At 40.3% G+C, this 15,154-nt stretch overlaps 3 protein-coding genes across 3 annotated transcripts in view; 1 reads left to right on the top strand and 2 right to left on the bottom strand.

Annotated features, from left to right (window-relative positions):
- Positions 1-8,453, top strand: part of LOC146577284 (protein NLRC3-like) — a 208,074-nt gene extending 199,621 nt beyond the window's left edge. Inside the window, exons 8-9 of the mRNA XM_085252777.1 lie at positions 6,894-6,940; positions 7,089-8,453. Of these exons, the coding sequence (XP_085108903.1) occupies positions 6,894-6,940; positions 7,089-7,630 (589 nt within the window). The 3' untranslated portion in view covers positions 7,631-8,453. The remainder of the gene's footprint in view (positions 1-6,893; positions 6,941-7,088) is intronic.
- The window catches only part of LOC146577283 (protein NLRC3-like), a 682,649-nt gene that overhangs the window by 241,709 nt on the left and 425,786 nt on the right, over positions 1-15,154 (bottom strand). The gene's annotated exons all lie outside the window — the stretch shown is intronic.
- LOC146577291 (zinc finger BED domain-containing protein 4-like) lies at positions 8,897-10,124 on the bottom strand. Its single transcript, XM_085267648.1, has 3 exons — positions 9,978-10,124; positions 9,772-9,920; positions 8,897-9,413 (listed from the first exon to the last, which is right to left on the bottom strand). The coding sequence occupies exons 1-3, from the start codon at positions 10,122-10,124 to the stop codon at positions 8,897-8,899; spliced, it is 813 nt and encodes a 270-aa protein (XP_085123774.1).

The raw sequence follows: 15,154 nt of genomic DNA on the forward strand, positions 1-15,154 counted from the left end.
GTCTGTTTTGATTTTGATGAAAATCTCATGAGTTGATGCAGTTAGAGTTCTGCTAAGAAGAAATGAAAGTAGTTAAGAGTCTGATAAGAAAAGTTTAAATAATGGGTTGAAGTCCCAAAGAAATTGAGTTAGAGTCTCAAGTAGTTTGGTAGGGTATTTGGTCATTTTGTGGGTTAAAGTCCCGGTTGGTCATTAGGTCAGACCTCTGTGGGTCAATTTGTGGGTTAGAGTCCCCATTGTCCATCAGGGTCGATCTGCTTCAGTCTTACACTTTGTTGGGTGTTTTATTGTTGTTTCAAAGTATTATAAATTATTCTAGAACGCCAGTTGGACTGGTAGGAAGCGCAGTGCTCAGAGGTAACGCTTGCCAATGTCAAGGACGCTTAGACATTGTCCTCGAAGAGGGATAGTCAGTTGGTCACTGTGGAGTTTGGGGCACTCCAGAATAACTAGGAGTTAGAATCTCCTTACCGTTTGGAACGGTATCTGCGCTTTTTTGGGCAGCAAAGGTTGGACCTTGGGTGTTGGACACTTTTAAATTGAGTTAGGGACTTTAGAAATGAGGCCAGAAACAGTTAAAGTCTTGATACTGGTTAATTGGTCGCAAAAACTCAGGGAATTTATCCGCTGGGCGGTTATTTTAAATTTGTCTAAATTGTGTAGGCGCTAAAGCTGACAGATCTGACAGTAGTTGTAAATATAAGACGTCTTTGTAAAATAAGAGATCTCTGTGTGAAAGGAGTCTGAGGCAATGCTGCTGTTATTTTTAGACGGTGTGTGTGAGTGAAAATGCAAATGAGTAAGCAGTGAACTGTTTAAGCCACAGTTGGTTTTACAAATACTGCTGCAAACATTGTTGAGTGTGTGTTTCAAATGCCATTTATGTTTATTAGAGGACTATAAATAAAGTTTTGAGTTGCCGTAGTGGATGTATAGTAATTGACTGAGTTTGGATGTAGATATATAAATATATTGAGTGCACTGTATATACTTAAGGCTAACACATCACTCTCAGTAGTAACTGTTCTCCAGCATTAGTTGCTGGTGGGTTTTATTTTTTCAATTTCTTGTGTGTGCGGTGAGAATTAATGGAGGTTTCAATTTTTGTTTGTTTGTTTTTTACTTGCTCTTTTTGATTATGACAAGCATGTCTAAAATACTCTTAGGAAAGTGTGTTGAGTTATATTCCTTAACTCTAGTCACAGTTTAAGTGTGAATGCGGTGACTAGAAGGTTTTGAATGATGAATAAAGGTGTGAGAGGTATTTCTTGGGTGATGTAAAGTAGGACGTTTTAAAGTTTGAAAGTGTTTTTAATTTGAGAGAGGCATGAGTGATGTTATAAGAGTTTAGTTTATTTAAAAGGTGTGTGTGAGAGGATCATGAAATCATTGTGTGAATGATGCTACATTTTAGGTCAAAAGTTAGTAGAATTACAGAGGGTTTGTAGATTGTAAATACAAAATAAGTTTGATTAGCCTGGAGAAACAGCAAAGCAGCTTGAGCTGCTCTGAGCAGCTGCGTGCGGTGTGTGTGTAACAGGAAATGGTGTGGGTGACAGGAAGTTTGCATGCCCATATAAGGTGATGTGTGAACAGAGGAAGTCTGAGAGAGAAGTGTGTGTAGGCAAAAGGCAGAGTGTGTGCGTGAAATAAGGGAGTATTGTTTTTACATCAAGGTTTAGTAGAACTAAAGTAGAACGTTACAAACAAACAGATAAATAAAGTAAAATGAAGAGAGAAAATAACTGACAATTACATTAATGAATAGAAAACACACATACACAAAGTGCCATATGTGAAATTATTCTAGGAAGGAGTCAGAATTGAGATAGCTTATTATAGAGATAGTTTAATATAAGATGCAATGAAGGAAGCAGCTTACATTCCTTTAATTCCCAGAGCCAGTGTGTTCCTTCCCCTGCCCACTTGGGCCCCGTATCAGGCGAGTATGGAAGGCTGGATAGCCCATGACGGGTAAGATCCCACCTCGAAACCCTGGGACAACCTAAGGCAGGCACAGTCACGATTACTCTCGGCTTCAGTAAGAAGACGGGTCCTGACGGGTAAGGCCGCTGGGCTAGGGTGGAGGTGGAAAGTGGCAAGTGGAGCCCTACCTTCTGGCTGAGGACAAGGAATGCTGCTATTTAAGGTAGGAAATCAGAATTTGGGTTAGTAAATTTGGGGAGGAGAAAATTGACTGTTTAAAGGCAAAATTATGAAGGAGTCTGACACACTGTAAAAGCACCATATGCAAATTCACACACACAAACAGGAAATGCATTAAACTTATAAAGACAAGACAAGCTCATGGAGTTTAATGCATAGACACTGATTAAACCTGGCTAAGAACACAAACATAGGCAATGAAGAACAGCTTGCTATTTTGTATGAATGATACAAGGGTGTGAATGCTTAATAAAATACATTTGAGTTTGTAATTGAGGAATAGAATAAGCCATATGACAAAGGGAGTTATGAAAACGAAAAAGGGATTAAAGTAGTTTTAAAAAAGAGTGACTTAGGAGTGCTCTCGTACTGAGTGATCAACACTAGTGATCACTGTTGGAAGAAATAAAATGATTTAATGAGTTGGGAATGTTTAAACATATGTTTCTGTTGTTACAGCTTCTTGAGAGATGACTCAGTATGCAAATTAGCTGGAGTGTGTGTGTGACTGTGACTTTCAGGAAGAGGAAGCATAGCAGAGACGAGAAGTGCAGATTGGGGTAGGGAATTTATAGTTTAGTGATTATATGATGTCGTAAGGGGTCTTATGCTGAATTTAAGAGTATAAGGGGGTGATTTTTGTTTGTAAATTGTGTGGTTTTAATGAGACTTTCGGTGTATTGAGGAGGTGAAATTATGTGGTGGCAAGACTTGTGTGTTTAAGGTTGTTGTGGTGATGGGTTGATTCTGTCAGGTAGGTTGTTGTTGTTGTTTTTGTTTTTAATAGGGGGAGTTTTAGGAAACATGGACATGTCTAAAAAATTGGGCCCATTATTTTGTAACAGTGCACTTAAAGAAAACCTGTCAGGTGATTTTGTTTTGTTTTTAGGAGCTAACAATCAGCTCTATTGTTCATTTCTGTTTTAAGCAGGCCTGTAACAGTGAATAACGGCGCTGAAAATTATCGGGAAGAGCAAATATAAGGGGGCTTTCCAGATTACAATTGGCTGAGGAGAAAGCTACCTGTGGGGACTGATCAAGGTCGTAAGTCCCTGTAAAAAGGATTTTATGCGAGTCAATCCAGTCCAAAAGCATAAAGAAATATTTTCCTATGGAAAATAAAAAATGACTGAGCTCATTTTGCTGAGGGTGGAGTCCCTGATCGTGCGGGAAGCTCAACTATCAGCAAATAGATGGTTTGATTGAATGTGAGTGAATGTGTGACTGCATGTGAGTGAATGTGTGACTGCATGTGAGTGAATGTGAGACTGTATGTGAGTGAGGATGAATTAATGTGGACAAACAATTTGTTTTTACCAGAGAAAATTTCTGTTTTGTTTTATTAGGTGGGGTTAGATTAGGGGATTATAGTATATTGTTGGGAGAAGGCCAAATGCTAAAGGGGAAATATTTTTGATGTAACTCAGTTACCATTAATTGTAGAAACACATGACTGATAACTGTTCTGTTTTAAGTTTATTTTTATGACATAGATTGGATCATGAGTGGGGAAAACTGAGCATTTTTAAGTTTTGTATAGTATCTTGACACATGAAATGTATCAAGATAAAGGGGGGTTTAGGGTTTAATAATTTAATTGTTTAATAATTTAGGATCATTTCAGGACCTTTTGGGTTTTTGATCATTTGGATATGGTAAAACTGAAACTGTTATTTTTAAGTTAAGGTTAAAAGATTAAAAGTGAACTTGTCACGGTTTGCGAGGCAAGCCGTGTGGAGTTGTAGAAAAGGACCCAAAAGGCGGCAGCTCTGGTGCAGGTGAATATTTATTTACAACGGTGGGCACAAAACAGCACTGGTGGAAAAAACAACCTAAACTGGGTAAGCTAATAACACAAACCAGAAACGAGGATGCAGGGAGACCGAGGGGAAACAACACAGACAAACCAGCAACTACCATAACAGAAGACACAACTTAAATACACCCAGAGCACGGGGAGAACACAGACATAACAGGCTGGGGGAAACATGGAATAAACACAAAGAGAGACGAGAGCTCATAAATAGACAGAGGGGCACAAGGGGGTAAGAGTCACAAAGGGAAAAAACACTTAGGGAACACCACAACAGGACACCTCAGAAAACCTGGCCTAAATAAGGAGCGAAAATACAAGGAACCAAGAATGCTGGGCCAACATGGCCCAGGACCATGAATCCTGTTTAGAAGATACAATGCCGGTTTTTCAAAGCTGTGAATAAATCTTAGAGGGAAAACTAGTGAGGGTTGAAGGAGTAGAACAGGTTTGATTTCTTTTTTGATTTTTAGAAGAAGTGGTTATAATGTAGGCTTACACATACAGATATTACATGGGAGGTATTTTTAGGATAAAGGGGGAGCTTATAAATAGAAATGATTTTTATACATATTGCATTTTGTGCTTTTAAAGGAGTTGTGGCTCAAATTTGTCTCTGGAGGGTCACGAGCCTTTGGCTAGCGCTATGATTAGCCAATCTACTGTGAGGATAATATGAGTTCATGAAGGATTGCACACGCTTACAGACACAGAGTTAAGAAACACACATGACAGTATTGATTCCAGGCAAAAGGCCTTAAATTCATTTAGCTTTTAACTGAACTTAAAGAAGGACCAAAGAGGAAGGAAAGCATATGTTTTGGTTAAGTCTGATACATTAGAATTAGAAGGTATTGTTACATTAAAGGAGCAAAATGAAATAAAAAGGCTATACCAAAATGGGTTATAACATAGGAAATGTGAGGTTAAAATGAAGTTAACACATAGGAGTTGTTTCAAGGCAGCATTTAGCTATGAGGAAATGTATACAGGAGTAATTGCTTATATGCTTAAACTTAATTGATTAAAGTGGTTGTTTTCTTTTGGAGTAGATTAACTTGCAGCAGCGACAACTTGTGCACAGGATGTTGATGATCAGATAAGGGAAAATAGAGCGAGCAACCGGACGTGAAAGCAGGGCTTAAAGAGTTTAAAGTGATGAGGAACGTTGAAGAATATACATAAATACAAGTCAATAAGTTAAGAGCATAATTAGGATCATGCTTTTGATTAAAGAGTCCCAGATAGGATAAGTTAGGGAGATGCAAGAAAAGGTGTTTTGTTTCCTTTGCAGAAGATCTCGGCGACCACAGGAGGGGCGAGGATCCTGGAGATCTCGAGGTTCGAGACCACCAGAGAAGGGTCTGCGTGAGGACACAATGTATTGTGACCTCTGGTGTTCCAGAGGTCAAAAGAGGGAGTGTCGAGGAGGGAAATTATTTTACTGCTATTGTTAAATAATTGTCATTATTACCATTGCATTAATAATATAATCTGCAGCATGGATATTGCATTCAGAGGTTTAAACAGTGTCTCTTTCAGAAAGACTGAGTTGCAGGCTGACAGGAAGTTGTATGCAGAAGTGAAAGCAGGAAGTTATTTTGAGCCGCAGGCTAAGACGAGGCTTTAACAATGTAACAGATAGCTTTAAGAAGGCCTTAAGCAGCTATGACTATTTTATACACAATGCATATCTGTGCTTATTAAAGAGTTGGAGCTCGGTCAATTAATTGGGGGTCGGAAGCTTTGTTCGGCGCGATGTTCGGACAATCTATTGTGCAAGTGACTTGGAGCCATAGAAGGAATCGCAATACATGCTTACAAAACACTTATATCAGGTCATTTTATATTAAGGTTTTAGTAGAGGTTCTTGGTTAAAACATTTATTTAGTAGAAGACATACACATAGTCTCAGTGAGCTTCTGGTCTGGTAAAAGGTCAGAAGTGCAACAGGTGAATTGAGAAAGAGCATGTGAGGTCAACACACACACACACACACACACTTTAAATTAGATTTATTTAGAGGAAGAGGTTAGTTATGTTTGGCTGTAACTGCAAAATTGTCTTGGTAAAAGAGGAACCGTTTCTTGGTGTCTCGGCAAGAAAGAGGAACAAGACAAGAACTGAAAGGTAGACAGGAAGGGCTAGCCATGAAAATAGAAGATGATTTTCTAGGTGAAAAGTCATGATGATGTTGATCTGATCTATGTATAAAATGTACCGGTGACGCATGAAGGGGCGTCAGTAAACAAACCCTGATGCTATAAAATATCTGTTCATGCTTTGATTAAGTTGAAGACTACTTCCTGTCTGCGTACAGAGTTGTCTTCCCACACGTGTGTTCATTAAAATCATCGTTTGACTTCACCCGGCCGGATCGGTGTGGTTATTCTTCGATCACCTCTTGTACCCTTCCTCAATATTGAATCTTAACACTAGTAATTCAAATAGCCTCGTCCAACCCGCTGCTCAGAATAACCTAAGACTGCTTTCACTTCTGCAAACTCTCTGCAAGCCTATTTCCTGTCAGCCTGTGACTTTTAGCCTTTTCTGACAGACACACTGTTTAAACCTCTGAATGCAATATCCATGCTGCAGATTATATTATTCTTAATGCAATGGTAATGATGATAATTATTTAACAATAGCAGTAAAATAATTTCCCTGCTCCACACTTTCAATCCTGACCAGTCTTTATAGTCATTACTGTGTATGTTTCCTATTTTCTCTCTACTCTGTGCAGCACTTTGGCTCAAGCTGTTTTTAAATGTGCTGATAAATAAATGTAGATTTCTTTGAATAAAACAGTGGAGCCGAGCTTTGAGCTCAGTGTGTAACAGTGTGTGTGTGAGAGCCATGTAATGTCCATGTGTGCATGCTGACTGTGCTGCTCTGACCCCCCTCCTCCTTTCAGGGTGGAGCCTGCTGGAGTCCGATGGTTGAGACCAGGTCTGAGGAAGTGTAAGTGTGTTTTTAATGGGATTCATGAAAACAAAGCAGCACACATTCAACCATCTTCATCATGTCAGGAGTCATCATCAAAGTGTCAATCAATGAACAGATGATGGATCAATAACTGCAGCTGGATTGTGTTTGTTCTCTCCATCAGATTCCTGTCAACTCACAATCGACACAAACACAGTGAACACAAAGCTCCAACTGTCTGACAACAACAGGAAGGTGACACATGTGGAGGAGGTTCAGTCATATCCTGATCATCCAGACAGATTTGATGGTTGTGAACAGCTGCTGTGTAGAAATGGTCTGACTGGTCGCTGTTACTGGGAGGTCGAGTGGAGAGGAAGCGTTTCTATATCAGTGAGTTACAGAAGCATCAGAAGGAAAGGAGGCAGTTATGACTGTTGGTTTGGATACAATGATCAGTCCTGGAGTCTGTACTGCTCTGATCATGGTCCTCGTTCTGTCAGGCACAATAGCAGACACACATCCATCTCCTCCTCCTCCTCCTCCTCCTCTGTCTCTAACAGAGCAGCAGTGTATGTGGACTGTCCTGCTGGCACTCTGTCCTTCTACAGAGTCTCCTCTGACACTCTGATCCACCTCCACACCTTCAACACCACATTCACTCAAACTCTTTATCCTGGGTTTGTGTTAGACTGGCCTCCTGGTTCCTCAGTGTCCCTGTGCTGAGTGGAGTGTAAAGAGTGTCTCCTGTTACAGAAACACTCTGACTGTTGAACAGATAGTTCAGTCTGTACATGTCTGTCTCTTTCACTCACAAACACGTTTTCAGATTCATGGATTCAATCAGTTGATGTTTGAAACTCTTCTAAATGATTCCTTGTAAACTTCTTCCTCTTCAGTCACAAACAAACAGGAAGTGATGTCACATGTGTTCCTGTCCACACAGCAGAATGAGTCTATTGCTGACAGTGATGTACAAACTAGAGATGGCACGATACCACTTTTTTATGTCCGATACCGATACCGATATCAGAAATTTGGATATCTGCCGATACCGATATAAATCCGATATATCTATTTTTTAAACTGTTTTTGTATAAGTTCAAAGTCAAATTTAAAAAGACAGAACACTAAAACTATTCTCTTATACTTGCATGCAAGAAAAAGACTGCACCCAAAATATTGCTCAGTTCAACAATGCATATCTCTTTATTTAAACTTTAGCACTGTTTAGCTGTCACCACTATCAAAATATCCATCCTGAAAGTGCGCAACATAATGCAGAACTTTAAATCTCAAAGTATTTAAAGTAACATTCGTCAAAATAAAAGTGCAACATTATGCAGAATTTTAAATCTTGAAGTATTTAAAGTAACATTCATCAAAATAAAAGTGCAACATTATGCAGAACTTTAAATCTCAAAGTATTTAAAGTAACATTCATCAAAATAAAAGTGCAACATTATGCAGAATTTTAAATCTTGAAGTATTTAAAGTAACATTCATCAAAATAAAAGTGCAACATTATGCAGAATTTTAAATCTTGAAGTATTTAAAGTAACATTCATCAAAATAAAAGTGCTACATTATGCAGAATTTTAAATCTCAAAGTATTTAAAGTAACATTCATCAAAATAAAAGTGCAACATTATGCAGAATTTTAAATCTTGAAGTATTTAAAGTAACATTCATCAAAATAAAAGTGCAACATTATGCAGAATTTTAAATCTTGAAGTATTTAAAGTAACATTCATCAAAATAAAAGTGCAACATTATGCAGAACTTTAAATCTCAAAGTATTTAAAGTAACATTCATCAAAATAAAAGTGCAACATTATGCAGAATTTTAAATCTTTAAGTATTTAAAGTAAAATTCAAGTAAATAAAAGTGCAACTTTATGCAAATTTCAAAACCCCTTTGGTACTGAAAAAAGGTGCAATTTTAGCAGAGCAAACAACATTCTTGTAATAATGCAGTTGTAACTTTTTTTTTCACTTTAACATGAGAGGTAGGTTCTTCTTCAGAAAGATCAACATTTCAACCTTCTCAGCTGTCAGCCTGCTTCTCCTTTCATCAATGATAATAGAGGCTGTACTGAAGAGTCTCTCACTCTCAATACTTGTGGTAGGTGCACAGAGAAATTTAGCTGCTGTAGAAACCAGAGTGGGAAATCTAAGTTTGTTGACTTGCCAGTACAGCAGTGGATTATCTGAGCGTTGAATGGTTGGCTCACTAAGGTAAGTTTGCACTTCAACGCGTGCACTTGTCGTGGCTAACTGAGGAACAGGATCTTGAGCGTTTTCCTTCAGGATTTCATCAAAAACACTTTCAAGTCTGCTTTGGCTGGAAGATTCCACCCGTGGAGTCTTCTTTGCTGGCTCCAAGACTGCTGATGTCCCCTCTGCTGGCTCTGAGGAGTTTAATGTAGTTCTCAAAAACTCCATCTTCCTCACCTCTGCCATCAAAGCATCTTTAGCTTGTTTTGAGTTTTCTACACTCGTGAAGTACCTGAAATGAAAAAAGTCCAAACTTGAATATTAAACAATCATTAAATTTATCATTAGTATCATTCAGCAGTGTGATTAAACTATCATTCTTCATTCTTGCTATTTATTCCATGCCCATTATAAAGACCTCAACATACTTTGCTGTACTACTCTGAATCAGACAATACATGTTATAATGCGCAATGGTGGTGTCCTGACTGAATGACAAGTCTATCACAACTAATCTAGAATGTCCTCACCATTTTCTGACACACTCTCTCTAATGCACTATCACTTACACACACACACACACACACACACACACACACACACACACACAAGTTGATCTGTTAAAATAACATGAGTGAAGCCTTACATACCTGTCTTTATATCTTGGATCCAGCAGTGTTGCAACTGTGTATAGTGGCTCGGATTCCACGTCTCTGAAGCGTCTGTTAACTGCTTCGAGAAGAGTGCCTTTCATTTTCTTTATTCCATCGTCGGCCTCATTTTCTCGGGAGAGCACGCGCTTAAGGACGCAGACAATAGGGATGACATCAGATGCAGATGAGGATGATGCGCTTACCTCCTTTGTTAACTCCTCAAAGGGAGCTAGAGCTGTCAGGACCTTTTCCAGTAACCCCCACTGCTGTGCACTAAGTGTGGCAGGCAGATCATACTCTGCAGAATATGCACACAAGGCTCGCTTCTGTTCTGTGAGGGTCTTGATCATATAATATGTGCTATTCCATCTTGTTCGCACATCTTGTATCAGACGTTTGGGTGACATGTTCAGCTCCATTTGAATGTCCTCCAAACGCGAATATGCCTGTGGTGAGTGTTTGAAGTGACCCACTATTTTTCTGCCCACTGTCACAGCATCACATACACCACGTTGTGCAAGCAGTCCCTCATTCACCACAAGTTGCAAAGTGTGCGCGAAGCATCCCAAACTTGCAACACCTAGCCGGCTCATTGCCTTTTTTATATTGCTGGCATTGTCTCGCAAAACAACGTGGACTTTATTCTTCGGAATTTTCCACGCATTTAACATTTCCTCCATAGCTGCAGCGATGGACTCTCCTGTGTGTGAACCACGAAACTCTTTGGCCTGCAACACTGCTTTTTGCATTGTAAAACTCGAGTCTATCCAGTGTACAGTCAGGCTTAGCAGGGACAACGGACAAACGTCCGAGCTCCAGATATCAGTCGTCATGCTTAACGTGGGAATTATTTCCAAACTTTCGGAGATGAACTTGCGCACCTGTTTGTACTTGCCTGGGATAGCTTCCTCCGAGATGAAATGCCGGTTTGGCAGCATGTAGCGAGGCTCTAAATGCTCAATTAAGCGTCGAAATCCATCATTTTCCACAACGGAAAGGGGCTGGTCATCAAGCACAACAAATTCAACTATTTTCTCCGTTATCAGCTTCGCTCTATTGCTTTCCGGAGGGAATTTCTCACGTCTCTGAATATTTTCCAAAAGCGTTTGTTGATATGGTACACTTTTCTGCTTAGCTTTGGAGGCCAGGCTAAATTCCGCGTACTCCTTTGCGTGGTGTTTCTGTAAGTGTTTAATCATGTTTGTGGTGTTAAAATTCCCCACACTGCTACCACCTCGCGAAACACTTGCATCGCATAAGTTGCATTCGGCAGTCTTGCTTTTTTCGTCTTTTAGTTTGAAATAAGTCCACACTGCTGACATGATGGCTCTGAGCTCTCCCACACGATAACCGCTCGATCACGTGACGCATACTGCTCTGACGTGCTAAGGTCATGACCTGGGTTATACCATGTTAGCGAGTTTTTGAGGTGCTTTTGTGATATTCACTGGATCGGATAAAAATTTTAAATTTCTCTCCGATATCCGATCCAGTAATTTACGTCAATATCGGACCGATACCGATACTGAATATCGGATCGGTCCATCCCTAGTACAAACAGAGTGAGCATTTCTGAGGCCCAAAATAAACTGAGTAGTTCACTGAATGAACAATGGACTGTGAGCTCAGTTCCTTCATCATTAGTATGGATTATATATGTATATGTATTATATTAGTATCATATATATCAGGTGCTGCTGCTTTCAGTCATTGTGCAAATGTGCTGTTTGTAAGCTTGTAAAGCTGCAGTCAGCTGAGACTGAAGAAGTCACCTGATCAGTGAGCAAACGTTTCTGAAAACGTCCAGATGAACAGAATCAACCTTTTGGGATCAGCCAGCAATGCAGCATCATTGTTGTTCAGCTTCAGAGGTTTGCAGGAATGAACTGATGACCAGAAACAGCTGCAAAGTCCAAGAAAATACCAGCTGGAGTTCAGCTGCATTTGAAGAAGTCAAAGAAAAGTAAGGATGGCAAAGGGCGACGTTTTCTTCCAAAGAACTGCAAACATGGTCGACGCCTCATTAGAAGAATCATCTGGACATTTGTGAGGAACTCTAACCAAGAAAGCAACGTCACACAGATCCAACAGACAGTTTCCATGACTGCAAGTGTTGAGTGGAAAAATGCTACATTGCATTATTGCATCCTCTCACCACAGGAGGCGCTGTTGGCACCACTGATTGCTGATCAGCTGTTCTCTGATGATCTGATTGATACTGTGAATAACGGGACTCACTGAACTCTGTGACACAGTGAAGATTACAGAGTTTAACTTCACCCTTTAAGACTGACCACAGAACCAAGTCCGCCAGAGCTTTTGTTATATTTTTACATGCTGTGGAGCCATTTGTGGGAGCATTTCAAGTTGCTATACATCAATACAACTGTTATAGCCCTAATTTTAATAATATGTATGCATTAAGTCCATAGTAACTACATAAACTGCAAAAAAAACCTCTGCTCATCCATCTCTGTGTGTATCAGGATACATTTGGTTCATAATACACAGAAAAATCAGAGTTATTACCTGTAATAAATGTGAAAGATTCCTGCAGTGATAACCAGGCAGGACTGAAACACATCCAAGCTGTCACCACGGTAACAGCACCGCCCATCCACAGGTGAGGGGAGGAGCAAAAAGAGGGACTTTGACCATTTTATACTACAAACACTCAACTAATGTTTCTAATATGAAACAAATAAGCCCACATTAATGTGAGCGTTTATTAAATAATAATAATGATGATTTCCTCCTGATCTCATTTCCACAGCAGAGAAAACTGTGGTGTATATTGAGGTGGAGGGTGTGGTCTGTGGCTCAGGTGTAGAGTGAGGGTGGGGTGCACCACAGCAGCATGCTGGGACTGCTGAGGGTGGAGGAGGGAGTGATGATGACATCAGAGCTGCAGCACAGAGACCAGTGAACACACAGTCTGTTCATCTTTGCATAGATACAATATACAGCACAATATTGAATGACAGACACGCTGTGGGAGCTTCCACAGATACACTGACGTCAGCATCCAGAGTCCTCCTGCTGCTCCCCCCTCAGAGCCCCGTGATCAGCACCAACACATTCAGTTAGATGACAGAGTCCAGCTGCAGCTAGAATCAGCTCCCCTCTGTGAACAACAGCACAGCGTCAGTGTTTCACACTCAGTGAAAGGAGGAAACAGCAGAAGAACACCATGTGTGCTACGTTTCCCAGGACACACTACAAACTGCACAAATACAGAGCAGCACGTGGAAGGACCTGGAGCTGCATTTACAGAGCTGCAGACAGCGTGATGTCCTGTATGGACAGGTGGAAGGAACCAAGTCCTCAGCTGGAAGACTCGTGTTTGTCCACAGACAGGAAACACAGCAGGAAACTTCCTCACAGAAGTGCAGCTCATGGATAACACACTTCCTGTCAGTCAGAATGAGGCTGCAGCCAAACACAGAAAGGTGTTTTTGTCCAGATGAGCCCAGAGAAGAAACACGAGTGTTCACAGACATCAGAAGCTCAGAGAGGTGAAACATGAGGTTGGAGTCCTCGTCAGCATCCAGAAGAGCTGCTGTGAAACCCTGAGTACTCATGACAGACTCTGATGGCACAAACACATCATGATTCAAACAGAAAGACAAACATGGAGCTCCTGATCCTCCTGCATGAGAACAAGCTGACATGAGCGCTGTGTCTGAGAGTGTCTCCCTGTCACAGTGACAATAACACAGCTGCTGCTCACAGTCATTAAACTGACCTGAGGTCAGCTGTGCTCCTTACATATGAACCATGTGACCTCACATCAGTGCTGTGGATGACTGTAGTCATAGAAGAGTAGAGCTGTAGCAGGTGGTGTGAGGAGGAGGTGGTGTATTCTAGTTAACGCAGTACTGAAACACTCCAGCAGAGGGCGCTGTTAAGTCCTTATTGTAACACAGTTACTGTGTGCAGTTAGACTTCATACATAATCTGCACTTATTTCCATCAGACATGCTGTCAGTAAATGATTGGTTTCTATTGATTCTACTTCCTGTTGACTCGTTTGATGACAGTGAAACAATCACAGCTGATTGTGTGATGATGTAAACTGTCACTGTTACATTCAGTGTGTGTGACATAATGTTAGTGCAGGCTGATAACAGCCTGGTTCTGTTAGAAACACATGAACGTGTCCATAGATCAGTGTGTGTTTAACATGAGAGCTTCAGCCCTGCTGATGTGTTAAATAAAGACATGCAGGAAAACTGATGAGACTCTGAAATAACTCTTTATATTTATAATGTAACTCTGCATCAAAAGAACAACAAAGGATCCCAGACAGGTTTCTGTGAACAAAGACCATTCTGATGTTTCTGTGTTTCTAACACTTTGACATTATTAGTAAACAGACTGCAGTGAGCAGCATTTATAAAGAGCTTCTATATAAAGATATGACAGCTGTTTGACAAGTTTATCACTCTGTGTTTGGACCTGATCAGTCCAGCTGTTTACTTGAAACATGTTCATTTACCTGTTCTGTTATATTCATGTTCTTGTCTCTGTTGAAAACACGTTTTAATGTCCCTCAGATTTTTCTCCCAGATGAATAAATATAAAAATGACACAAACTGACTGCAGCTACTTTTTGTCCTTTCTGTCAAAAACCTTCATGTGACTCATGAGAGACACGTTTCAGCTGTTTGTGACAGATCAGAGGCCAACAAGTCATTTATAACACTTTCCATCATTGTTTAAAGTTCTCAGTGTTTCTGTGTTGCTGCGTATAGGATCTCCCAGCATCATCACTGTGCTGTCCAATCATTGTGTGCGAGGTTACCCTTATAGTGCGATGTGTGTTTGCACAAAGAGAAGCATGTGTGTCAAATATAAATAAGCACAGAACAGAAACAGCTGCTCGTTTCTTCTGTTTAGAGTCAAGTTAGTGTTTTGTGTCTTTGTTTGAGGCCTGATGTCGAGCAGAGGTGTGTGTAACTGCACTGGTCTGTTATATGTGTGAAGTGTGTGCTTCTCTTCAGCATCATCTTTGTCACTGCTGATTCCTTTGTGTCATCATGTGTTGAGAAGAGAGAACAGTTATAACGGAGGAGCAAAAGGAAGCCCTGAAATCTGCATCAACAAGGAAGTGTTGGCTCACCAGTGATCCCAGCAGAGCCACTGGTTTGGCTCCAGTTGTTCTAGATTCAATGATGTTGTTGCTACAGATACATGTCAGCATCTTTATTGTAGTAAAGTCTTGTAATGTGAAGATAGAAACAAGGCAGCAAACAGCTCCATGATCTGATCTTAATGATGTTGTTTTTATTCCTGTCTGTCAGAACTGGATTGGAAACTATCAAAGGTCTAAAAACAGCCTCGACCCTCCCACAGAGCAAACTTTACACACGTCATCTTT

The sequence above is a fragment of the Mchenga conophoros genome, linkage group LG3 (genome assembly GCF_057382185.1).
Source record: "Mchenga conophoros isolate Kocher_MC1m ecotype Shallow Benthic linkage group LG3, M_conophoros_male_GT1.1, whole genome shotgun sequence".
NCBI classification, from domain to species: domain Eukaryota; kingdom Metazoa; phylum Chordata; class Actinopteri; order Cichliformes; family Cichlidae; genus Mchenga; species Mchenga conophoros.

Excerpts from the sequence above, each read along its gene's own strand:
- LOC146577291 (XM_085267648.1), bottom strand. The coding sequence starts at position 10,124 with ATGATCAAGACCCTCACAGAACAGAAGCGAGCCTTGTGTGCATATTCT. Across the intron at positions 9,921-9,977 it reads TTGAGGAGTTAACAAAGGAG|CGCGTGCTCTCCCGAGAAAA; the intron begins GTAAGCGCATCA and ends TGCGTCCTTAAG. Across the intron at positions 9,414-9,771 it reads GATCCAAGATATAAAGACAG|GTACTTCACGAGTGTAGAAA; the intron begins GTATGTAAGGCT and ends TTTTCATTTCAG.